Here is a 26,952-nt window from a genome sequence, read left to right on the forward strand (position 1 = left end):
TTAAGTTTAGTTAATATGCATGTTGAACCCAAACTATTTGTTAATCTTTGGTGACAATTCAAAATTAAAATTTCATCAATTAATCTTTTAGGAATAAAACCAAAATTTTTTTTTAAAATTAATTTGTTTTTGTGGCTTCTTTTAAATGTCAAATTTTTATTAGATCCTGCGGTATCACAGTTTATGACTTTTACGATAAATTTGAAATTAAGCTGTGCAATATGATGGTCTAAAAAATCATTTATTGAGATCGCGATGTATGTTCTTATTTCGGATAAACCAGGGCTCGAAAAAATTCAAAACTTTTGCCCGTCCCCGAGGACGTCTTGTCCAACAATGTACCCGTCCTCCTTTGAAACTAACCCGTCGCTTCTAAATAAATAAAAATATAATTTTCTCTTATTTATTACAAACATTTATATAAATTGCAACATGAATTAGTAGTTACTAGGATTACAAATACTAGGATTGCATTATACAGTAATAAAAGGAATAATAGGTTACTAATAGGAACCCAGTATTTCTTTTATAAAATAATTTATTTCTTTAATGAAATAATTTAAATGGCAAATGTCAAGTTATCTGGAATATCAATTTATCCAAGGGTACTGCGTTTTTTAAATGAATCAAACATGACGCTTGCCAGTTCCACAGTCAAGCTAATGATTTACAAAGGTTTCTGCACAAAACTCTGAAAGGGGTTTTCCATTTAGGTAGATGTTCATAATTGCGTTTAACGCTTCTTGTTTAAGACCAGTACGTAATGTTTTTTTTTTTTTTGTAAGTTCATTGTTGAAAAATCCCTTTCAACCGCTGCAGTACGGGAGACAGAGAAAACATCAATTAAATCATGCGCAGTATGTTGCTATATTTCTAGATTAGAGAGTCATTTTAGAAGTGAGGCGCTAGACTCTTGTAAGATAACAAAAATTGAAAATGTATCACCAACATTAACGGGAAAATGGTCGTCCGCGCGGACGTCAGATTCGAGAAATTCGTTGTCCGCGGGGAATTTTTGACCACCGAGGACGGGCGGACGGGTGGTTTTTCGAGCCCTGGGATAAACCATCTAGCTTGGGTTATTTTTCGGAGTATTTTATTCTGGCATCTTTTGAATTTCGTTAAATGTGAATAGGAGATGTTACACTGGCCCTGAGATGCGTAAATTAGGATGGGTCGGAACATAGATGTAGAGTAAGCGTTTGAGTTCCATTTTAAAGTTTTGAAGAAGAATTTATAATTTGTGACAGGCTGTTTGTGCTTTATTGATAATTGATTTGACAGGATACTTTCCAATGGAATTCGCTGTTTTTACCAGACCAAGATTTTTCCCTTTTTAAAAAAATGGAGATAATTTCGTTAAAGTTAAGAAGAAAAGAAAATCGGAGAATGTTTTTTCTCTTAAGTTGCATAATCAGTAGTTTCAATTTTCATCTGTTTACTTTAAATTTTGTGTCTAGGCACCACGTTTCTATTTCATTTAGCTTTTCCTGGAGGCCAATGTTGATGTTTTTGGATTTGACGAACGACGTGCCATTGAAGGGGGAACACTTAGTATCCACTTGCGAGAGTTTGAAAAAACCCTGGTTAGTAATAAATTTTTAACCTGCATAAAAACTGTAGCTTGTATAGAAAAATCGATTGCATATTTTAAACAAATAAAAATAAAATTTAAAAAAAAAAAACATATGAAAATTGTGATCGTGTTATTACGATCACTGGTTACCCATTGGTTATATGCTTTTTCTTTCTGGATTGACACCGTTTAAACGCCACAACATTTCGAATCATGGGTTGCAAAAACTGTCTCAATTGATGTTTGTCATCGAATTGGTTTTCAAATCCTGCCTATGTGCGTGTTTCAAGACGTCAGAAAATACTTTTACTTCTTCGGCATTCATATTTACATTGAAATCACAGTTAAGCCAGTAATGTTATATGTTAATAATAAAAGGAATATAAAAATACTTTAAATTATTATTATGTAAAAACAATAAAAATGCTTGCTAGTGAAATAAAAAGAAAAACATCAGCTGTTGCCATAGCAACGCATGCAATGACGACGCATGCGCACTGCTTACTATTACTCTTGAACACAGATGAAAAGTGTGTGGACGCCATCAAATCCAAACCTAGACCCATTTTGTCAATGGGTAATAAATAAAATATGTATAATGTTTTTTTTTCTTGCACCCTGCTAACCGCCATGTTTGAATGTTAATTGTTGTATCCGAAAGGTTAAGAATCAAACAGCAGAACTTAATAAAAGTTAAGAAAACTGTTTTCAAGGTGAAGTGTTCTTACTATAAAAATTGTTCTCTAATAAAAATTAACCTCATTGAGCTAAAAGACACCGGAGAAAAGCATGGAATTCAATACCTTTGAGAAATAAATATTATCTCTAAAACTAGTTTTTTCCCTAAGGTTTACAAAATAACTGTTTGATAACTATAAAAGGTGTCCTGCAACTACTCATATATGTATATTTATGGAATCTTTGTAACAGAATGAAACAAAAATCAGTGGGTTGGAGGGTACTAAACATTTACTTGCAACATTTGGGAAACGATTGTAACTTAACAGGCATAGAAATTCAGTATGTCTCCAGAACACGGAAATATGAATGTTTTGTAAAAGTACCTGATTTTGATTAGTGATGAATTGGTTATACATTTTATTTACACCATATAGGAAACAATAGTAGCTTAACTGTCACAGAAATCTAGTATGTCTCCAGAACCCAGAAATACGGATTTTTTTAAAAAGTACTTAATTTTGATTGGCGATAAATTGACTAAACTTTTCACTTGCACAATTTAGGAAACGATTGTAACTTAACGAGCACAGAAATCCATTTATTAAGTAATCTACCTTGTCGGAAAATGGTTGAAATTTCCATTGATGATGAATTCTCTACTAGGATGAAATTTTGTTTGTAACAGTCAGGAGACCATTGAAACATGTGTCATTTATAGAACAGATATATTGCAGAAAATATTAATGTATCTTAACATCAAAAGAGGTGAAAACTTCCTTTCAGTAAAATGGTGTTGCATTAATTGCTCCAATTCCCTTAACAACCTGAGGTAGTCCCTAGTTAATTAAGCGCCAAAAATTTCTTTACAATACTTTTTAAAAAATAATCACCTGCAATGTTTTATTCAGTAACACTACAATTTAGAGTTACAGTAAGATACGATATTCATAAGAGCCAGTAAAGTTATTTTTATGATACACTAAAAATAATTCACGTAGGATGCAAATATACAGTAGGGTGGAGAAAGATTTCGATAATAATTAAGCACTACCACCCAAAAGTTGGACTGGCGTATGAATTAGAGACCGTAGAATAATAATTGTATCTCTTTTTGCCCAGATAAAAGCCCGTATAAATAGTGTATTTGTATATATATATATATATATATATATATATATATATATATATATATATATATATATATATATATATATATATATATATATATATATATATATATATATATATATATATATATATACTGTGAACATGGGTTCTTAAGCTACCAATGGATTTGATCTTGGAACTTACTCACACGTAGTCGTAATATAAAATCAGAATGCGTTGGTTTCCTCGTTTGCCGACTTGAAAGCTTCCTTAAAGATTGACTATAAGGAACAGCTTGCGCAATGTTGCTGTCATAACAGTCAAAACATAGGTGGATGGCGATTGAAAAGAGAGTACATTGGCGATCTATTTTATTCGAGAGAAGTGTCGGAAGTGGTAGAAGTTTTATTCCAAAAGTAATGTTTCATTTTAGCTCTGAAAAAAAAATTTCTCTCTCTTAGCTTACTTGAAACGTGTAGTTTTTAAAACTTTTTATTTTATTCATTTTTTTATTAATGTCGATTGAAGTTTTGATAAATCGGCAAAATGTTGCTTCCTCTTTTTAGACAACATTTATAACTTTTACTGTCGTATCATCCCTCTAGCTAGGTAGTTTGAACGAAACTAGCAAGGTGAACCCAGCCTTTCATCTTTTCAGTTGGTCTATAAAATGCGTACCAAACATGAACTGGGGCTAAACAATAAGGGGTTTTGCTTTCGGTTGACCACCAAACCGAAACGTCTGCTCTTGCCTAAGATCAAGAAAACTGGGATAGGTACAGTTGGACTTGGTCCTCCTTGCGCTCTCGCCCCACTGAACTTAGTTTAGGTAGTTGGAAAGGTTTTTAAATTTCGATTGAAGCTTATTTCTATTTGGTGATATAAATTATGATTATATCGAAACAAAGAACTAATTCTGTTTTTAAAAATAATTAAGCCATCAATAACTCCATTCTGTTGTTCCAAAAAAGGGATCCAATATGTAAAACAAATCTGCACAAAACTTTTAAAGAAACCTTCCCAAAAGATTAAGAGAATTGGCAAAAAATTTCAGTACAGCAATAAATTTTCATAAAATCTGCAGCTTAGGTTCAGGTAAAGAAAACTTACATAAAAACTGCAACTTTGAAAAAAGTTTTTTAAACTTTAAAGAAATTCTTTACAAAATTTATGATTTATCTTTACAAAAACTGCAGCTTTTATAAAGAAATCTAATAATAATTATAAATTATGAACTTTTTTTAAAGTCTTTTCTACCTGAGCCTAAGCGGCAGGTGTTATAAAGGTTTTTTCGATTTAAGAAAAGCTTGTGCCAATTTCACTTTGTGAAGATTTTTTTATAGGTTTTTGTAGGCTTTTTAATACGTACAAAATTAACCATCCTGTAAAAAATTAAATATTAAATATGATAGTTTGAAGGTATTTCAACACTAGATATGAATTGCAATAATGAAAATTGGTTTTATTAAAAAAAACTACTCTAGACACATCAATTTAGGTTGGTTTTTTTTATTTCTAACTTTAATTTTTTTTTACATGAATGATTGTACTAATATTTGAAATTGCTTTACGCTTTTTTTTTAACTAATTATAAGACATTTCGCAGAACATAATGTTAGATACAATGTGTTTCTTCTTCCATTAAAGTTTAAGCACTAATTGTAACGTCTGTCTGTAAGGATGCCTATTTGGCCAATCATGTGTAGAGATGCGCCATACTTCCGTTAAGGATATTCATCTCCTACATTCTGAATTTTCTTCCATAATTACTGAACACACTTTACAGTCTGTTGGATATAGAACATTTCTAGAAAAGGCCAGTGTTTGTTTTCTGCCAAGTCCCACATATTCTCTTTCAACCTCTGCTAGGTCATTTTTGCTTTATGATAAGGATCAAATTATTTGGAAACATCAACAATCAGCACAAATTTCTGTAAAGACTGTCATGCATTGGGTAGGATTTTCGTTCCTGAGTACTGAACACATAGGATTGTTCGTTGAACATAGAGCACGTCTACTGAAGACCAATGTTTCTTTTATCTATATACATAGTCTCATACATTCTCATTAGGTCATTTTTGCACAATATATAGTCTGCTAAAGGGTAAAGAACAATTCTCATTTGGCATTTTTTTTTATTTTATTTATTTATTTATTTATTTTTGCTTCAGTTTTTTTTTTTTTTTTTTTTTTTTTACATAATACATAGTCTGCTGGAGAAAAAAAGTCATTTTTTCTTTATTTTAGTATCTTTTAGCTTTTTTTTTTGCTCAATATATGGTCTGGTAAAGGCAAAAGAACAATTCTCATTTGATATTTTTTTAAATTTTATTTATATATTTATTATTTTTTTTGCTTTAGCTTTGTTTCAATTTTTTTTTTGCTTCAGCTTTGTTTCAATTTTTTTTTGCTTTAGCTTTGTTTCAATTTTTTTTTACTCATTGCAGAGTTTGATGAAAAAAGGTATTTTTTTGTTTTTATTTTTAGCTCTTTTTTTTTGTTTTTACCTTTTAGCTCTTTTTTTTCTTTTTTTTTTTAGCCTTTTTTTATTATTATTATTGGCTTGCTGAAGACCAAAGATTTTCTTCTATTAAGTCTCTCAAACATTCTTTTTTTAACCTCTGCTAAGTTATCTATAGAGAATCAAGCATCTTGAAGCATACAATCGCCTCCATTGAATAAATTTCTGAATCTGATTTCTGAATCTGATATCCTATCACAATTGATAGTCTACTGTATATAGAACATGTCTACTGAAGTAGTACTACACAGTCCCATACATTCTCATTTAGTTACTTTTTCTCATTTCAATTTCTTTGTTTCAATGTTTGTTTTCCACTAAGTCCCAAGCATTCTCATTCAAAATCTGCTACATCATATTTTCTTTGCAACAGAGCTTGTGATATGAGGTTACTCCGGCACTTCAATTATAAAAATCATTTAGTCCTTCAAAACCAATTTGTCTGCAGCCTTTGCGTATGACGTGATATATTGTTCTTAAAACTTTTTTTTCATTTTAACGAGGAGAGTCTTTCTTAGACAAATTTTAAGACAGATTTCTCTCCCTGACAGCACACTCCTGTTAAATCTTTCATTCTATTGCTTTGAATATCTGAACACATTGTGTGAAAATCTATAGGCTATTTCCAGATATGCTTCGATTCTGTTATTCAGTTGATATTCTAATTAATTGAAATGAAATCGAAGTATTCTGTTTTTGCAAGCATTTATTTTTTTCCGCAGCCAACTCATGAACGTGTCCTTCTGAAGTGCGCTGTTATTATTTGAGGTGTGCTCACGCAAATCCTCCTGAATAGCTATTATTTGTGGACGATTTGAGGTTTGAGTGCTTCCAGAAATGACCCTCTTTTTCGGAACAGGTTTCTTATTTTTTGCAAATTCATCGATTGCCAAAAACTTTTTTAGCTCAAGAACTTCCTGTTCCAATGCTGCATTTTTGCGTTTTAGCACTTTACAATTCTCACATTCTATGAGTTGGTTTTTTTCAAGTGGTTGTTTCCACTGAGTGTTAGCTTTTTTTGCTTGCAGGGCCTTTAAGCTAACGTCAGCAACTCGTTTCACACCGTGATTTCTATCTATGCTAATCACTTGGTTCTCCTCGCTACCAAAATTTTGCCATTTTAGATCTGGCCCTGCTCCAATCTGGCCACCACTTTCAAAGAAGCAGTGGTCAATTGCCTTTCCGGCACACCACCTCTTCCGTCGATCGGGCATCAAAAAGATGTGAATAAAATTTAAGGCAAGTCTTATTTGCCCATTTGCAATGCCCGTCTCGAAAAACATTCCAAGCATTAAGCTCGTGAAAACATCCTCCTAAAAAATACAATTTTATTTTATTATGAATGAATTTTCGAACGATAAAACAGAATTTTTTTAAATTACATTTGGACTGCGAAATTTCGTAAGAGCATCTTAGAATCATTTTAAATCGTTTCTTTAATAAGCGAATAAGTAAAAAGAACATTATTACGAAAATATCAAAAAAAAATCTGAAAAATTCGGTATTTATTCCTATTTTTTTCATACTTTTGAATTTGGGTGTAAAAAAGCTTTTAAAAAACGTAGGAAATATATGAAAAATGAAGAATTTTGAAAATCTCTATCAAAGTAATCAAAACAGTCGAAATTTGATGCCATTAGTTGCATGATTGTGCTTTGAAGCTGATTTTCGAATTTTCCTATCTTCTCTATATTACGCCTTTCCCATAATTGTGATTTGTAATTCTTACCAGGGTGTGAGATTTTGCATGTAACTCAATTTGAGTGGTTTATTTAAAATAAAATTCATGGAATAAACTTATTTGCAGTTGTTAACCTCCGAATTCTGTCTTGACTTGGGTATTATGATGAAAATTTTAATATAACCTCAAAGATTCATAATTAAAGCTGGGAATGTTAAAACTTTTTAATTTATCGAGTTCTGTGTCTAAATTTTTGGGGCAAAATTCCTCTCCGTGTAACCTCTCCATGTTTCCTCTCCATGTAACGCAAATACTGGTTAGTTGAAACAAAATTCCTCCATGAAGGCTAGTTTGATCCAGGAGTTCCCTTGCCTTTTGGTGCAAAAATTGTAACTTTTTTTGTCGGATTTAATTTTTGACCTATTATTTTACTTTGAATCTTCTCATACCTGTTTATTTTATTTGCAGTAATTATTTAAAGTCGAAAAATATATATTATTTTGAAATGTATCGATAAATTTTGAGCGTATCTAAATTTTTGTGGCACACTGTATCTACACAAAAACTAAATAACTGTGCAACATTTGATATTTGTAACATTAGATCATTCATATCAAATATTGAATAAAACTATCGCACTACTAACGAATATACTCACCATAAAATTAAGTTTATGTTTTAAACAAAAGAAAATTAAAAAAAACTAGTTTTTATTGAAAAAATATTTTTATTAATTATGTTTTCAATTTTTAATTTTTCCATCATCTTTAGAATTACTGATCAAATCATAATTTTATACTTTGAGCCAATTTTGGGTGTTAATTTATCGTAGAAAAATTTTTGTTAACAAATTTGGTGTAGAATATGTTACTTAAGTTACCAAAAATAATTATTTACCACCTTAAAGAACAATTAAATAATGTTCTAGACATATATAAATATTCACCTGAAGAATGTTGAACAGAACAGGATAAATATCCCTGTTCCAATTACCGGCGCAGGTTATGGCATTGCTCAGAGCTTTGTTGGTAAACAGCTCCAAGACCATAACTCCATACGCCCACATGTCAAAAGCCTTGCCATCAACTTCTGTCACACCCCCGAGTGACAGGCAAGCTTCTGGAGGTCTATACACACTCGGCAATCCAAGTTCATCCCTGAAAAACAATATTAAATTATTACGTAAAATCCTCACCCAGAGACAAAAGTAACCCAGGACAAATCTATGATTTGAAACTAATTAGTGAAACTAATAAAAATTTCAACAATATATACTTCGGTAATTTATTTTTAACAAACTTCGGTTCAATTATTGAAATACATATTATATTTTTGATTCACTGCACTTTTGATAATATAAAATAATATAATAAATAATAATATATTTATTTTATATTAATACAATAATAATTTAATAATAATATAATCTACTAATACTAAAAAAACTGAATAGAATCATAATTTAATCTCAAAATTTAAATACATTTTAGGCAATACATTTTGACCAATATTAAACAAATGTTAAAGGGCTCACCTTGGTATTGCCTTCGTCGCAGGTGCAAGACAAGAGAAGTCAGATATGACACCTCTATAATCTTGCGAGATCAAGATGTTATCGGATTTTAAATCCAGGTGACATGCCTCGTTAGAGTGCAAATAAGCCAAGCCACAAAGAGTGTCATGAAGCCATGATTTGAGGCAGTCTACGGCAAATGTTTGATTCAAAAAGTGCTCGTTTTGGACTGCATCTTTCAAAGTGCCCCGGTGTACGGGCATTACAAAAACACCCACATCCGGGTCATTGAGGCTAAAATATTGCAAGAGGGGGATAATATTTGGGTGACGCATTTTTGGCCAAATTTCAACTTCACTTTTTTTAGTGACTTCAAGGGATACAACTTTGACGGCAACTTCTTGGCCAGAGAAGTCCATCATTTTGTATACGTCACCAAAAGCGCCAGACCCAAGTTTTTCGATGCAAACGAAGTGATTAGCCTCTAAAATTTTCATGGCATCTCTTTTGTGTTGGTACCGCTGCCCGGATGAATCGGGGAGCATGGGTTCTTCTTGACCCAAATCATGATCATTTTCATCAAAATGATCACCCATTTCTCAAAACTTCTTTCTCAAAGCGCAGAAAAAAATTTCCCAAATAAATTTGCTGTTTAGCAAGAACTCTAAAGCGCACAATCAATCACGAAAGCACAAGTTAGAATGATCAAAAATGATTTTACAAAGTATTTTTGCAAATTTTCAACAATGAATATAATTTATTAAACATGTACTTACATCGTATTTTAATTGTTAAGCAATAATGAAATTTTTTATACACTGAACTCTTGATTAGATTTTTTATTGTTAAAACTTAAAGATCTGCATCTGATTGTTAGAAAACAATTAATGAAATATTCAGTCAAAAGTTTATATTGTTGAAGTTCTACTTATAAAATACTGAATGAAAACCAAAGTTTTTTTTAATCGATAGTTTCTAAATACCCATAAATAATACGTTTCACTAAACAGGGAAATTCGATACGACCCCACAATGCATTTATTTAAAATCCTACAATAATGGTTAAGCAAGGAAAAATAAATAAATAAAAAAAACTCTATCGTCTTTTGAATTCTTAGGGATGATAGCTGGCCTAAAAAGAAATGAAAATCTGTTTGCTTTAAAAGTTCCAAGTGTTTCGAATAATCATCTCCTTAACTCTTTTTTTTCTCCTTGTAATCAAAAGGTTCCTAAATTTCAGTAGTGATTTTCTTACTCAATGAATTCATTTACGAACCATAATGAGTACATATTCTTTTCTATTTCACTTTTAACAATAATTGAAGAAATATATATTCAGGGTGGTGATTATAACACACCCTGTGTGCTCCTTTAGCTCAACTCAGTACATTTCTTCCTGCTTTATAATTCAGGCAGTTTCGCAAAAAAAAGTGTCAGCAAAAATTGTCCAAACATTTGAAAAACAAAAAGTCTTTTCATTGAACTAAACAAATGGAAACTTCAAAACTTTTTCTTTTGTTTGTTAATTCACTTTTTTTTGCCCTTAAAATATTTAAAAAATGTAAAAAAATTTGAAATGGAAGAAAGGTTAACAAATTTCGAAAGCCTGAAAAGATGACTCTCCTCTTTAATTAATGGTGTTACCAAAATTTAATTTTTTTGTCAGGGCCCGTAGGAAAATTTGCCATAGGTTTGCCATAAAAAGTGCCATAGGATATTCCTATGGGGTTTTGCCTATGGTAAAATTTTGCCATACACTTTTGCCATACATGTATGGCAAAATTTTGCCATACGTATATGGCAAAAGTGTATGGCAAAATTTTACCATAGGCAAAACCCCATAGGAATATCCTATGGCAAACTTTTGCCATACATGTATGGCAAAATTTTGCCATGGGCAAAACCCCATAGGAATATCCTATGGCATTTTTTTATATGGCAAAATTTCGCCATACGTATATGGCAAAATTTTGCCATAGGCAAAACCCCATAGGAATATTTAATGGCATTTTCTATGGCAAATTGTTGCCATACATGTATGGCATAATTTTGCCATACGTATATGGCAAAACTGTATGGCAAAATTTTACCTTAGGCAAAACCCCATAGGAATATCTTATCGCATTTTTTTATATGGCAAATTTTTGCCATAAAACTAAGATGTGCTACAGTTTGTGACGAAATATTTTTCCATAGGCTATGGTACACCTTTGCCATTCAGCATATGGCAACATTTCTCGTTGATATTTTACCATAGATCAAAAAATAATTACTTGCAAGAATCTTTCGCAAGGGATATTAAAAATGCAAAACTTAATAATTGTAGAATAAATATATATCCAGAAAGCTTTTTTTTTTTAAAATTTCTTTGATAAACTTCCCCTGTTTCACATGCAGAATCCTTTCTGAATGCTGTTCTTATTCAAATAAATTTTAAACGGTTAGTACTTACCGTTAGAAAATGGACCCGGTGGTCGGAGTGAGTGGGGAAAATATTGGTTATGTTGAATAGGAACAAAATTTATTGAGTACAGGCAACCAATATTTGTTAAAACTGTAAAAAACAAGAAAATAGAAAGTGGGTCTGGAGGTCGGAGCGAGTATAAAAAACGTTAATTTGATTGATTGGGATCATAATTAGTTAGATAAGCGTCAGACATTAGAAGAACCTAAAAGAAAGCGAATTTAAAAAATTGTCGGAGCGAGTATGAAAATTTTTTAAATTTTGATATGTGATACTAAACTTAAAATTAAACAGACTACTAAAACAATAAAATACTATGAAAACTCAAAAGATAAAGAGTGGGGCTATTGGTCGAAGTGAAATTAGTTTAAAATAGACCAAACGGGACAAAAACCGAATCTGTAACGATGCAACCAGTGGTGGCATGTGAACAAAATTTTATCTATAAAAAAAAGATGGTATTAGACTATGAAAAGCTAAGAATGGAAAACAGGCTAAATTAGTTGATCCCCTACTAGTGAGGGATATAAAAACTCAGAAAATTTATATATAATTGTGTTAAGCACAGTTAGAAAAGAGAACGCAATATAGAAACATTGGAAAATACAAAACATGTCTAAGACATGATTAAAATTGGTAAAATTAATTATTGCTATTGACAATTGGTCAGGGATAGTAAATAAAAGTTATTTGGGTATAGGGAATCGCTATGACGAAAAAGTTGTAAACTTAAGGAAAGATTAAATTGTTAAAAGCTGCTTTTGGTAACAGCAGCAGATGATTTAGCCAGGGACTGTCCCGTTGATGATGTTGAAGCAAAATAATTTTCAACCAGTAATCCAGCAAATCTAGTTAAGTGATGACCCTAAGCTATGTATAAATATGTAACAGAACATTGTACAAATATATGTGGATACTTAAGAAATATTAGTTGTAAGATAGTAAAACACAGAGACATGATAAAAAAACAATTTAATGGCAAGCAAATATTAAACACAAAATAAAAATATAAAGCCCTAACGTATGTAAGATAATGCAAAAAAACATTGCAAGAACCTAAGTGGAATTAAAATCGAAAACTAATGAGAATGTAAACCTTGATTTTGATATTGATATATGACAGCAGTAAAATGAAATTATCCCCGAACAAGCTAAAAGAATTAAAAAATTTTAATTATTAAAGAAATCATGACCTGGCTTCCCTTAGGAAAATTTGCCATAGAGAAGCCTATGGTAATCTATGGCAACCTATGGCTACCATAGAAATTTGTATGGCAAGATACCATACGCCTATGGTTACCATAGAGATTTGTATGGCACAACACCATAAGCCTATGGCTACCATAGAGATTTGTATGGCACAACCCCATAAGCCTATGGCTACCATAGAAATTTATATGGCAAGATACCATACGCCTATGGTTACCATAGAGATTTGTATGGCAAAACCCTAAAAGCCTATGGCTACCATAAAGATTTGTATGGCAGTATACCATAGACTAATGGTAACCATAAGGATTTGTATGGCACGTCACTATTGGCCTATGGCAACCACAGAAATTTGTATGGCAGTATACCATAGGCCAATGGTAACCTTAAAGATTTGTATGGCAGTATACCATAGAGAAAAGCTGATCTAGATCTCCACCAACGAAACAACAACTTCTATGGAGTCCTCAAAAACATCTTCTAAAAGAGATAAATATCCATTATTTCACCCCGAAGTTAATTAAATTCAACATGTAAACCCACAAGGCATTCCTGGTGAGTCTTTTCCGGCCTCCGGGTGGCCAATTTTTCCATTTTTGAGTGTTTGAAGTCCAATGTTCCATTGATTTAGGCTTAGAGTATCAGACCGCCATATTAACGTGTCAGCCACTACAAGTCCAAATTAGCTACAAGTAAAATTTTAAGAGATATTTATTTCGTTTCCATCTGCAGACCAGTGGAATTTGTGCTTGCGGTGATGCTGATGAAGATGCTGAACATATTCTTCTTCACTGTAGTCTCTATGCGAGTGCCTGAATGAATTTAAAGACTGATTTGAGACGTCTTTCAATTAGTTGGCCACCTGTCTTATCAGAACTGGTCAAAAGTATTGAAAGTCTTGCGGCCTTGCGGAATTTTGTTTCTAATGTAAATTTGTAAATTTTTTCTCCTTTTGTTTTTTACTTACAACTGTAAGCCTCATGCTATACTTTGTGGTGCATGAGGAGTTTTAAGTCGTTTAAATTAAAAAAAAAAAATATCATCAATGGGACAGTTCCTGGCCATATCATCTGCTGCTGTTACCAAAAACGCTTTTAACAACTTAATCTTTCCTTAAGTGTACAATTTTTTCGTCATAGCGATTTCCTATATCCAATTAATTTTTATTTACTATCCCTGACCAAGTGTCAATTTGTCAATAGCAATTATTAATTTTTCCAATTTTAATCATGTCTTAAACATGTTTCGTATTTACCAATGTTTCTATATTGCGTTCTCTTTTTTAACTGTGCTTAACACAACTCAACATAAATTTTATGAGTTAGCTTAGTATCACGTATCAAAATTTAAAAAATTTTCATACTCGCTCCGACCATCGGACCATTATTTTAGTTCGCTTTCTTTTAGGTTCCTCTAATATCTGACGCTTATCTAATTAATTATGATACCAATCAATCAAATTAACTTTTTTTATACTCGCTCCGACCTCCAGACCCACTTTCTATTTTCTTGTTTTTTTTCAGCTTTAAAAAATATTGGTTGATTGTACTCAATATATTTTGTTTCTAATCAACATAACCAATATTTCCCCCACTCGCTCCGACCACCGGACCCATTTTCCAACGGTTAGTACCAACTGTTCAAAATTTATTTGAATAAGAACAGCATTCAGAAAGGATTCTGCAAGTAAAACAGGGGAAGTTTATCAAAGAAATTAAAAAAAAAGCTTTCTGTATATATATTTATTCTACAATTATTAAGTTTTGCATTTTTAATATCCATTGCGAAAGATTCTTGTAAGTAATTATTTTTTGATGTACGGTAAAATATCAACGAGAAATGTTGCCATAGCTGTATGGGAAAGGTGTACCATAGCCTATGGAAAAATGTTTCTTCATAAGATGTGGCACATCTTAGTTTTATGGCAAAAATTTGCCATATAAAAAAATGCCATAGGATATTCCTATGGGGTTTTGCCTATGGTAAAATTTTGCCATATGCGTATGGCAAAATTTTGCCATACATGTATGGCAAATATTTGCCAGATAAAAAATGCCATAGGATATTCCTATGGGGGTTTGCCTATGGTAAATTTTTGCCATATACGTATGGCATATAAAAATGCCATAGGATATTCCTATGGGGTTTTCCCTATGGTAAAATTTTGCCATACACTTTTGCCATATACGTATGGCAAAAGTTTACCACACATATATGGCAAAAATATGCCATATAAAAATGCCATAGGATATTCCTATGGGGTTTTGCCTATGGCAAAATTTTGCTATACATGTATGGAAAAATTTTGCCATACGCATATGGCAAAATTTTACCATAGGCAAAACCCCATAGGAATATCATATGGCATTTTTTTATGGCAAACCTATGGCAAATTTTCCTAAGGGTTGATCATAAGCACTTAACTGCGCTTTTTTCATCATGAAGATTGTTTACAAATTGCTATGGGAAATAGAACACCATTAATAATGGAAAAGTGTTGCGACTTTGTGACTTTAAACATTTATATAAAATCAGAGGGAGGGGATAAAATAAAAAGAAAGATGTCGTTTAATCAGAAACAGTTGGGAGAAAGAAATATAAAAATTTTAGATAAAAATATAAACAGCAAGATATTAATTAAAGTGTACAATGTCAGCGTTAACAAATAGCAAAATTTAACATAGCGAAAACCTATAACCAATCACGACACATTTTAAAAAGATACAGATAATAAAAGTACCAGACCGCCGAAAATAAAAAACTTAATGATATAATCGCATAGGCGTTTGCAATAAAGTGTTTTTGACCAAGAATGAGATCGAAAAAATATTAAAATAAGTCGCCAAAGTTAGCGAAAGATTCCACTTGTAGTGGATGACACGTTAATATGGCGGTCTGATACTCTAAACCTAAAAGAATGGAACATCGGATTTCAAACACTCAAAAATGGGAAAATTGGCCACCCGGAGGCCGGAAAAGACTCACCTGGAATGCTTTGTGAGATTACATGTTGAATTTAATTAACTTCGGGGTGAAAAAATGGATATTTATTTATTTTAGAAGATGTTTTTGAGGACTCCATAGAAGTTGTTGTTTCGTTGGTGGGGATCTAGATCAGCTTTTCTCTATGGTATAATCGCATAGGCGTTTGCAATAAAGTGTTTTTGACCAAGAATGAGATCGAAAAAATATTAAAATAAGTCGCCAAAGTTAGCGAAAGATTCCACTTGTAGTGGATGACACGTTAATATGGCGGTCTGATACTCTAAACCTAAAAGAATGGAACATCGGATTTCAAACACTCAAAAATGGGAAAATTGGCCACCCGGAGGCCGGAAAAGACTCACCTGGAATGCTTTGTGAGATTACATGTTGAATTTAATTAACTTCGGGGTGAAAAAATGGATATTTATTTATTTTAGAAGATGTTTTTGAGGACTCCATAGAAGTTGTTGTTTCGTTGGTGGGGATCTAGATCAGCTTTTCTCTATGGTATACTGCCATACAAATCTTTATGGTTGCCATTGGCCTATGGTATCCTGCCATACAAATTCCTATGGTAGCCATAGGCTTATGGGGTTGTGCCATACAAATCTCTATGGTAACCATAGGCGTATGGTATCTTGCCATATAAATTTCTATAGTAGCCATAGGCTTATGGGGTTGTGCCATACAAATCTCTATGGTAACCATAGGAGTATGGTATCTTGCCATACAAATTTCTATGGTAGCCATAGGTTGCCATAGATTACCATAGGCTTCTCTATGGCAAATTTTCCTAAGGGGGATTGTGACAAATCTGTTTGTTTAAATTTCTTACTATTTTTAAAACTGGTGCACAATGACTAAATGAAAGCTGCCAGAGTGCAGATGGTCATGCAGAGAGTAACGTGCAACTGGACACGACCTTCCTCAGTCACATCTGCTCCGTATTGGACTTGTTGATTCTCCTGGCTGCATTTTGAGTGAAGAAAATGTAGACATGAATATATCAGGCTACTTGAAGAAACACACCCCTGCACACACAATAGTGGACAATAGCCTAATATTAATTTACTGGAATGTTAAGCTAGTTATCAGCCTGGTTGGCAGTCAATCTGCAGTAAATTGTGTCAATCTGCAGTAAATTGAGTCAATCTGCACCCAAGACAAAATTTATGATGGTACCATCAAAGGATTTTGATGGTTTATGTTGGTTTCAACAAGATTCTTGATGGTCCAACATGTTTTGATGGGCACCATCATACAACAATTTCCATCATGGTTTGTTGGTTTTTGATGGACCAACAAATTCCAACATAGCAAGATGGAAAATGTTGCTGTATTGCTATGATGGTAAACCATCAAGTAATGTTGGATTTTTCATGGACCAACAGTAACCATCATATTATGATGGAATATGTATTCCCTTTATGATGGTCAACCAACATGGTATGTTTACTATTGATGGACCAACAACAGTCATCAAAATATGATGGAAGTTGTTGGTTTACATTTATGATGGTCTACCAACAAGTTATGTATATTAATGTTGGCCCAACTATAACCATCATATTATGATGGAATATGTTGTACTCCCTTTATGATGGTCAACCAACATGGTATGTTTACTATTGATGGACCAACAGCACCATCAAAATATGATAGAAATTGTTGGTTTATATTTATGATGGTCAACCAACATGTTATGTATGTTAATGTTGCCCCAACAATAACCATCATACTAAGATGGAATATGTTGTATTCCCTTTATGATGGTCAACCAACATGTTACGTTTATTATTGATGGACCAACAAGAGCCATCAAAATACGATGGAAATTGTTGGTTTATATTTATGATGGTCAACCAACAAGTTACGTATATTAATGTTGGCCCTACAATAACCATCATATTATGATGGAATATGTTGTATTTCCCTTATGATGGTAAATCAGCATGGTATGTTTACTAATGATGAACCAACAACAGCCATCGAAATATGATGGAAATTGTTGGTAAAAAATAGTTATTGCAAATAATAGCAATAATTATTTTCATTAAGGTGAATTTGAGAAATATAGAACAATTAGGCCTTATATCAGGACTAATAAAGTTAAGAAATATTCATTCATAAAATTTTTATGTGCACGTGAACTGCTTGAGCTTTGTGTGTGACATTTTACTGAAAGGTTTAAAGTTGTTATTTAAATTACTAAATATGTGGTGAAAGTATTCTTATGAAAGTTAAAAAATAAATGGTTATTGCTATTTAGAAACACAAAACAATGAGGCACACGTCGGGTTTAACTTAATTAAGAAAAATTTAAATAAGATAAAATTTTTATTCGCGTGAGTTATAGTCGAATATAGTCTTGTGATATTTTGCAATATGGTAGAAATTTGTGGTTTTAATTGCAAAAAATGTAGTAATATGTTGTTAAAGGTTAAAAATTAATAGTAACTGCAATTGATAACATTAATTTAAATTTTAAATTCAGAAAATAATAAGGCTTCATATCAATATTGATGGAACTGAAACTACATTAATTTTTTGGGGCACCTACACAAATGTGTTTATCCCCAGTAGAAAAGTTGTTGTGCCTGATGAGATAAGATTTCTTCAGGTGGAAAAATTTTTACATGAAGTGATGAAAATAAATCTGGGTAGATTTAGAGAGAACTTGAAGAAAGATCTAAAAGTTGATAAAAAAAAAGAAAAAAAAAAGGAGGGGGGGGGATTAGTTCCGAGATCCTATCGCCCTGTTGGCCTGTGGAAAGTCATGGAGATATCTCTAGAATTCATATTGATAGGGGTCAATTTTCCTATGCATCCGAAAAGGGTTTACACATTTTTTTTAGGCTCACCCGTTTATTGAAACATAAAGGGGAGTATATTACAAGGGGGGAACAATTGATGATGATAACATGAGTATGTACAATGCAAATGAATGGGGTCACTTTTTTACAGGGGGATCATAACAGTGATGATGTTAACAATATATATAAGTATGAAGTGGGTTATTTATTTACAAGAGGAACAAATTGGATTTTGATATTTACAAAATTGTATAGTATTTTTACGTTGAGAAGACAATAATAGGATATTCAACTAACAAAAGCTGAAAATATTTTAATTTGCAGCTGATTTTTATCATCAAAAACAAGAAGCTTTGAAAGTTTGTAAATAAAACTTCATTGGAATGTGAATACTTCTTCGTTTCTACAGAATTTTTTGCCATCTCGTGGCGTCATCTATCTTCTAAAAGTGACACTAATCGGGCAACCGTAAGGTGCTTCCATCTGGTGACTTTTCTGAACTTTCAGCTTGGAAATCCGAGAATTGGATTTATAAATCTACTCATAAGAGAAGAAGAAAAGAAAGTTTTATAAAAAGTGAAAAATGATGAAATAATTTAGTTGGAAGGGTTTATTTTGAGTACAGTTCTAGGTCTATATTTATTGGATTGATGGTAGTAATCATAGATTGGGAGATTTTGGATTTCAACGTTATTAATAAGGGGCAAATTATTGAAAAATTTTGTGGCTAGTTTATGGAAGTAGTTATTAATGCTTTTGATTTTTAGGTCTTGACTGATTTTTTCATTTCTGTAGTACCACGGTGCATTTGCGATGCTTCTTAACGTTGTATTTTGGAGGGTTTGTATTTTTTTCAAGTGGGATTTCGCAACACCACCGTAGATAGGGCATCCATAGCTAACTATGGGACGAAGGATCATTTTATAGAGTAAGAGTTTGTTTTTAAGGCTTAATTTTGATTTCCTGTTAAAGAAAGGAAATAGAACTGCTCTAATTTTTTTAAATTTTTGTGAGATATTGTTCGCATGATTTTTAAAAGTAAGCCGTTTATCAAGATCCATGCCTAGATATGTGATGTTATCCTTCCAGGGGATTTCGGTGTTTTCGATTAAAATATGAGCTGGGATGGGAAAAGTTCCTCTCGAAAAAAGGATTGCTTGGGTTTTATCAATGTTAAGTGAGAGTTTCCAATTATTGAACCATTTTTTAATTTGAATGAGATATTCATTTAGGATGTTGATTATATTGGTTTTGCAATGGCCTTGTGCTAGGATAGCTGTGTCATCTGCAAACAGAGCTAGTATTGCTTTATCATTCTTTGGGATATCGTTGATGAAAATTAGAAAAAGGGCGGGGCCAAGTTTACTGCTGATATTATGGGTTGCAGATGAGGAGTTGTTAATTTTTACGAAAAATTTTCTATTTGTTAAGTAGGATCTGATGAGTTTAATGAGGGGTACGGGGAAATTTAATTTGAATAATTTATGGATAAGGCCATCAATCCATACTTTGTCAAATGCCTTTTCTAGGTCAAGAAAAGTTGCTCCGGTATGTTTTTTGTACGAGAAGCCATCATGAATGAATTCGGTAATTCTGAGAAGTTGGTGGACAGTGGAAAGTTTAGGTTGAAAACCAAATTGTTGGGGGGTAATTACGTTATGGGTATCGCAGTGGTATCTTATTTTGTTTAGAATAGCTTCTTCGGTAATTTTGCTAAGGGAAGATAGAAGACTAATTGGTCTGTAATTTACGGCTCTGGAGTGGTCTTTGCCAGGTTTGGGGAGGGGTCTTATTTCGGCTATCTTCCAACTATCGGGAAAGTAGCAGAGTTTAAAGATTTCATTAATTATGTGGGTGAGATAGAAGATAAATTTAATAGGTAAATTTTTAAGCATTTTATTATTGATGGAGTCTTTGCCTGGGGATTTTTAATTTTTAAGTTTTTTAATTGCAGTTATAATATCGTTCGGCAAGATATTATCTGGTGGGTGGTCGAAGGGAGAGTTATCAATGATATTGATGGAATTTTGAACGGCGGATTGGGTTTCTTGGGGGACTTTTTTATTATTACTGAGTTGGTTTTTTAGACTTTCTGCCATAAGATTAACTTTATTTTGGATGGAATAGATCACTTTATTATTTTGTTTATCGTCAATTAAGGGGGGGGGTAGAAGGTTTTCTTTTTTTTGAAATTATTTACTGCTCGCCAGATGGAGCCATCTTCTGGGTTCAAATTTTTGATGTAATCTTCCCATTTCTCTTGTTGAAAATTACTGATATCAGTTTTGACTCTGTGATTTAGTTCCTTAAGGAGGTGTTTGTCTTCAGGGTGCCTCGTTCTTTGCCATTTTTTGCGGGCTCTGTTTCTATTTTTAATGATATTAAGTATACTTTTAGGAATGAGGCAATTTTTAGCGTTTTTAATTTCTTTGGTTGAATTTTGATGGGCTTTTTTAATTGTATCTGAAAGGTTTTCTATTGTCGCGTCAAGATCTTCTTTAGAGTGGATCGGGTTAAAGTTAATTTCGGCATTGGTTAAGATATCGGCGTAGGAATCCCAGTCTGTGAAGACTTTTGGTTTTTTATGATCGGGCGGTATTTGGAGATCTAGGTTAATGAGAACTGGGTTATGGTCAGAGGAAAGCTCATTTATTGTTTTGGACTGGACTTGGAAATTAAGTCCTCTGTGAATCGCAAAATCAAGTGTGTTGGCTGTATTTAAACCGAATCTGGTTGGTGTATCTGGAAAGGAAAGGTCAAGTTTTGCTTTTTCAATAAAATCTTGTAATTTTTTACCATTTTTATTTGCTACTGGACAATTCCAGGCTCTGTGTTTGCAATTAAAGTCTCCCGCGATAAGGATATTACGATTAATGCTTAAAATGTTTTCAATGTCTAAAGTAAATGCTATGTTAGCTTTGGGATTAATATAAATGGATACCAGTAGGTAGTTGTCGTTATTAATACATATTTCAATTGCCGTGGCTTCACAAAATCTAAGGGGGGGGGAGGAATATTTGTCGGTGGGGGATAAGGGTTTTTATTAAGATTCCTGTGCCTCCATATTGGCCTCTTGTGGAGTTACTCCGGGGGGTATGAAAAAAGGCATAGTTACAAATTTTGATGGGTTCATTGGGTTTGAGTTTGGTTTCCTGAAGTAGAATAATATCGGGGTTATATTGCTGGCAAAAAACTTTTAGATCATTAATTTTGGGTCTTAATCCACCGGCATTCCAGTGGCAGATGAGGATATTGTTTTTAGTGGCTTGTTGCATTATTGGTGTTTGAGTTAATTCCTTGGTTATTATTTCGGAAGAATTGGTTCATTATGGTGAACAATTGATTTAGGGGATTTTCGGTGGTTTCAATATTGTCATTGATCGTCTTAAGATCCTGACTGAAAATTTTTTCAAGATTTTTAACAAATCTTACAAGCTCTGAAATTTGGTCAAGGGCATGTGAGCTTTGTTCTGAATTTAGATTTTTACTTTCATCTGGCCTTGATCCAGTTTCTTTGCTATTATTGCCATTGCTCGAAACGGCTCTGGCAAAGCTAAGTTCGGGAGTTGTCTTTTTTGCTATGAAGGTTTTTGGGGTATTTCGAGATTCCACATTTTTGGTACCTTTCTTATTTAGTTTTTTAGGGGCTTTTGGACATTTTGAGTAATTTGCGGTGTGTGGTCCACCGCAATTGGCACATTTAGTAAGATCTTCGAATTTTTTAGTGCAATCTTTTGTTGCATGTGATCCTGCGCATTTTACACATTTTGTCTTGACGTGACAATTGCTGGAACTATGGTTCCACCCCTGGCAGTTGTAACACTGCTGGGGTTTGTCTCTGGCTCTGAATGGTGGTTCAACAGTCACTTGCACACAGCAAAGTTCTGTGATGTTGTAAACTTCCTCGATGTTGTCGGTTTTATCCAGATGGATTTGGAAAATGGGAAGGGGTGACTGGTCAGATGACCTTGGTTCACCTTTTTTACTGTAAAATTTAGATTTGTCATATCTTCCTCTACCTCTTGCAAGGGGGTACTTATAGGTACGCCTTTTACCACTATTTTAAATGGCCTTTCGTTAAATTGGGGGATAATTACATAGTCAATTTGATTATCATTTAAGAATTTGGTCAGTATCCGGTGGTGGTCGCTTGTGTTTACATACGCCTTAATGTCTTCCCCAGACACTTTAAATTGTATATCTTCTTTTTTGATGATTTTATATATGGCGTTACACAATGCTCTTATATTTGAGTTTGTTTTAATAATTATAGGGGCAATTTTATCTTTTGGGATATTTAAGGGGGTTTGGGAGGGGATTAAGTCCCTCACCCTTTTGGCCTTTTTAGTTTCTCGTAATACTTTGGCACGGTGTTCTAGGTATTTATTTTGGGCAGCTGTGCTTTTGGTATGAGCATTATCCGAAAGTTCGCTGCTCAGTTCGCGCTTTTTATTTTTTGAAGTTGTGGTGATATCCATCTCGTTTTCCGAGTCGGAGCTTGAGATGGCTTTTTTTGTTGGGGTTGGGGCTTTAGTCCCTGCCTTCCGTTTTGTAGATTTTTTGGATTTGGTTTTCTTGGGATTTTTTTCTATTTGATTACAGGAATTGTTGACATTAGTGTTCTCCTGGCTACCGCGGGGATAGTTGGAAGAAGTCGGAATGTCGAGAATATTATTTACATCAAGGTCATTGCTATCTTTGTATTGAGCGCTCTCAATGGCACTCTTTACTATGCTCATGCTGATTTCGCCACCGCTGTGGGCGACCTCGTCATTGCATGAGTCGTAGGTTTCATAATCGACGGAGTCGTCGGACATTGGAAAGTCATTAATTACATTAGTATTTTTGTCATTATCACTATTTGGTTTGATATAATTTGGATGGTTACGATTATAAATTGAGTCAAAATTTTTCATGCACCAGTAATAACACTTAGACTTACCGTCTAGGTAGATTACTTTGGCATTTGCTCTGGCCAGTCTGGTATTGATTTCCATCATTTCGATATCATCTATTCCTGAGTTTTCTCTATCATTCTGAAATCTCATGTGTTTCTCAAAATGTTGGAGTTGCCAGTTCCGGATCCATTTCGATTGGTGCGTGTTATGGAATTTTTCATCTTTTAAAGCTCGGACATCCATTTTTGCCGCCTCGCAGACGTCCATGGGGTTGCATAAAAGTCTGATGTTGAGTGGCAGGTCATCATAATTCCATTTAGGAGTGTTGTCTTCCTCCATGGTTAATTCGGGATTTGATTTAGTAAGAAATGCAATGGCCTTAAAAAGGGCCTTGAATAAGTAATATATGTAATGGCCCTAAAAAGGGCCTTTTTTTTCAATAACTTAGGATGCTGCGAGAATTTCTCGCTTTGTGAGAAATAATTTGTTAAGTTTGGCAGCTGTCTGAGTTAGAAAACATCACCGCTGCTTAATATTCAGAAGTAAATACTGTTTATACACTGAAATGCACTGTAAAACACTCGGCGTGAACCACCCACTTTTCGTAGATTTAAAGTTAATACACGAGAAGCATTGCTATTTCAATCGAAATAATTACATCAATAGTAAAAATTCATTACTCACGTCATTGTAGCATCAATCCTGGATGATATTTGAACACAATTAGAAATACATGGCAGGAAAACTCGCCTAACGTTCCGAAATGATTACCGGCATCATCGCCGCCATTGTGCCGGAGAAAACAGGGAGTAGTCTCGGTAGAATGAGTTGATGACGTCACGTAGCGCACTTCAAATGAGAGGAGAGAAAACACAACCTTCTTTCACGGATGCTCAGGATCGACTGTGGATATTGATGAGATTAAAAAAGATTCACTCATATGGGTACACAACTGAGAAATTATGAGCAGGTGTAGTATTTGAGCATCGTCTCGCGGCATTTTATTGAATGCTTAAAGGTTGTGGTTTAAATGATCAAACATGTGGTGAAATTATAACGAAGGGTTTAAAATAAATGGTTATTGCAATTCATAACATTACGGAGAATATTAGAAACGCCAAACAAGAAGGCTACATATCAGGATTAATTAAATTAACAGAGATTCAAAGAAGATAAAGTTTTTATTCACACGTGCGGTATAGTCGAACATATTTTTATGAAACTTCACGATAGGGTCGAAAGTTGTAATTTTAATAGCAAAAATCATAGTAATATGTTGTTAAGGGTTTAAAATTTATATTAACTGCAATTAATATCTATAAGGTAAATTTAAATTCAGAAAAACAATAAGGATACATATTAGTATTAATATGATCAAAAAAGATTTATTCATATGGGTATACGGCTGCGAGATTAAATTATGAGCATGGTTTGGTAATTGCAATTTAATTACTATTTGCATAAATGGTAATTGCAATTCAAAACATTATGGTGAATTTTAGAAACACAAATCAAGGAGGCTATATATCAGGATTAATTAAGTTAAAAAAGATTCACACGTGCGTTAGTTTTATTCACACGTGCGGTATTTGTCAGACAATGAATTTCAATGAACAAGGTTCGAGTAAGAGTCAGAGATCACGAGTTCGAAAAACCTCTGAAGGAGGGAGTTCGAACATTTAAAAATAATTCGAAGACAGAATTTGCATAGTATTAATTTTGAATGTGTAAGTACCCTCATTATGCAAGTGTTATTTTGTATATATATAACAAATCAAGATTGGATTTGGAGTTTTTTGTTTCGTTTGATTTTCATGACTGTATGTATTGAATTCGTTACCTCATGTTATGGAGAGGATTGTTTTTCCTTTATGATGTTTAAGTTAAGTTATGATTTTTCTTGCTTAATAAAATTTATGATTAGTTAAAAGATGACTTTTTCATTATGCTTGCTGGGCATTTTCCACAACGCACTAAACTCTGCCAGCAAGGTTATGGGCCCAGCCTGCCCAGCTTAGTTAAGCTTTTGTCGTCTTTAGAAGCAAGTTTATTATAACGCTACTGGGGCCGTTTAGATAGATTGGAGATGGCCGAAAATGACAGCAGCTCCATATTGGGATTTACAAAGCTAAACAGTTTCAATTACAGTAGTTGGAAAGTAAATATGAAAGTGTTACTCATCGATAAAGGATCTTGGGAATTTGTTGGTGGTACAGAGAAGCCATTACCAACTGATGCAACAGACAGAGACCTACGCTCTTATGAAATGCGAAAAGCTAGAAGTTACTCTACTATATTCCAAGGAATTGATGAGCAGTTTCAACCGCTGATAGCCGACACAGAGGACGGAAAGACAGCGTGGACTATTTTGAAGGAAAACTTTGAACCTACCTCCCGAGCATGGTTAGCCGGACTTATTGACGAATTCTTTGAATTGAAGTTTGATCCAGAGAAGGAGACTATTGGCATTTTCTGCAAGTTAGTAAATGAAAAAAGGAAACAGATTCATGACGCAGGTTTTGAAATGCCAGAAAAGCTCACATGTTTCCAATTAATTAGAAGATTGCCAGCAGATTATGACAACTTAGTTCAAATGCTTTATCGACTAGAAGATAAAGATTTTTCGATTTCTAATGTTGAAAAGGAGCTCCTAATCGAATCTGGAAGGATACGGCAAAAGCAGAAAGACAGAGGAGAGGACATAGTCGCTGATGCTTATACTACTTCATCTACTAGAAAGCAAGCCTATCGGAAGTTGAATGGAAATAAAAGCAGTGGTCGCGTCCTGGGCAATGATACAACAACAACAATTATGTGTTCCTACTGCAATAAGAAAGGACATAGTGCGGAAAGATGTTTCCTGAAGAAGAAAACCACGAAACGGAATTCTAAAACTCAAGATTCCAAGGAAACTTTTTACAGTGATTTGACTACGATAAGAGATGCTGAAATTCGCCAAAGGAAAGACAAGCAGTTTGTTGAATTCCTGATTGACACTGCCAGCACAGCTCACTTCTGTACACAAAGAGACTACTTTAGTAGCTTCAAGACTTTGAATCCTAGTCAAGTACTTGTTGGAGATAAAAATAGTAAGTCTGATATTTTTGGTATTGGTGATATACATTTTAATGTTAAAGATAGAGATAAATTTGTTCCCATAAAATTAGAAAATGTATATTTTGCACCCAATATGCGTAGAAATTTAATAAGCGGTTCGAATATGGATTTAGCAGGGATTACTGTAAAATGGGGTAATAACAAAATGACTGTATTTGGTAAAAACCATAATTATTTATTTACTGTACCTAGAATTGATAAGTTGTATATACTTAAAGGCTATGTTGAAAAAGTGGTAGTAACTAAAGAATTAGCATTAAGTACAGGTCTAGATAGGGAATTGGTTCATAGACGATTTTGCCACTTAAATATTGGAATGTTAAATCATATGAGTCAAAACAATGTTGTGAATGGTTTAGATAATTTGTGTGGTAAATTTGATACTTG

General features: G+C 33.2%; 1 protein-coding gene across 1 annotated transcript; it reads right to left on the reverse strand.

Moving 5' to 3' along the window:
• Positions 1-6,175: 6,175 nt before the first annotated feature.
• LOC147803363 (uncharacterized) lies at positions 6,176-23,630 on the reverse strand. Its single transcript, XM_087150980.1, has 3 exons — positions 23,493-23,630; positions 8,513-8,723; positions 6,176-7,198 (listed from the first exon to the last, which is right to left on the reverse strand). Exons 2-3 carry the CDS (start codon positions 8,630-8,632, stop codon positions 6,551-6,553), a joined length of 768 nt encoding a protein of 255 aa, XP_087007106.1. The 5' UTR covers positions 8,633-8,723; positions 23,493-23,630; the 3' UTR covers positions 6,176-6,550.
• Between the last annotated feature and the right edge of the window lie 3,322 nt (positions 23,631-26,952).

This window comes from Parasteatoda tepidariorum, chromosome 9 (genome assembly GCF_982258835.1).
Source record: "Parasteatoda tepidariorum strain Cologne lab strain chromosome 9, Ptep-v5.0, whole genome shotgun sequence".
Taxonomy (NCBI): domain Eukaryota; kingdom Metazoa; phylum Arthropoda; class Arachnida; order Araneae; family Theridiidae; genus Parasteatoda; species Parasteatoda tepidariorum.

Excerpts from the sequence above, each read along its gene's own strand:
- LOC147803363 (XM_087150980.1), bottom strand. The coding sequence starts at position 8,632 with ATGTGGGCGTATGGAGTTATGGTCTTGGAGCTGTTTACCAACAAAGCT. Across the intron at positions 7,199-8,512 it reads TTCTGTTCAACATTCTTCAG|GAGGATGTTTTCACGAGCTT; the intron begins GTGAATATTTAT and ends TGTATTTTTTAG.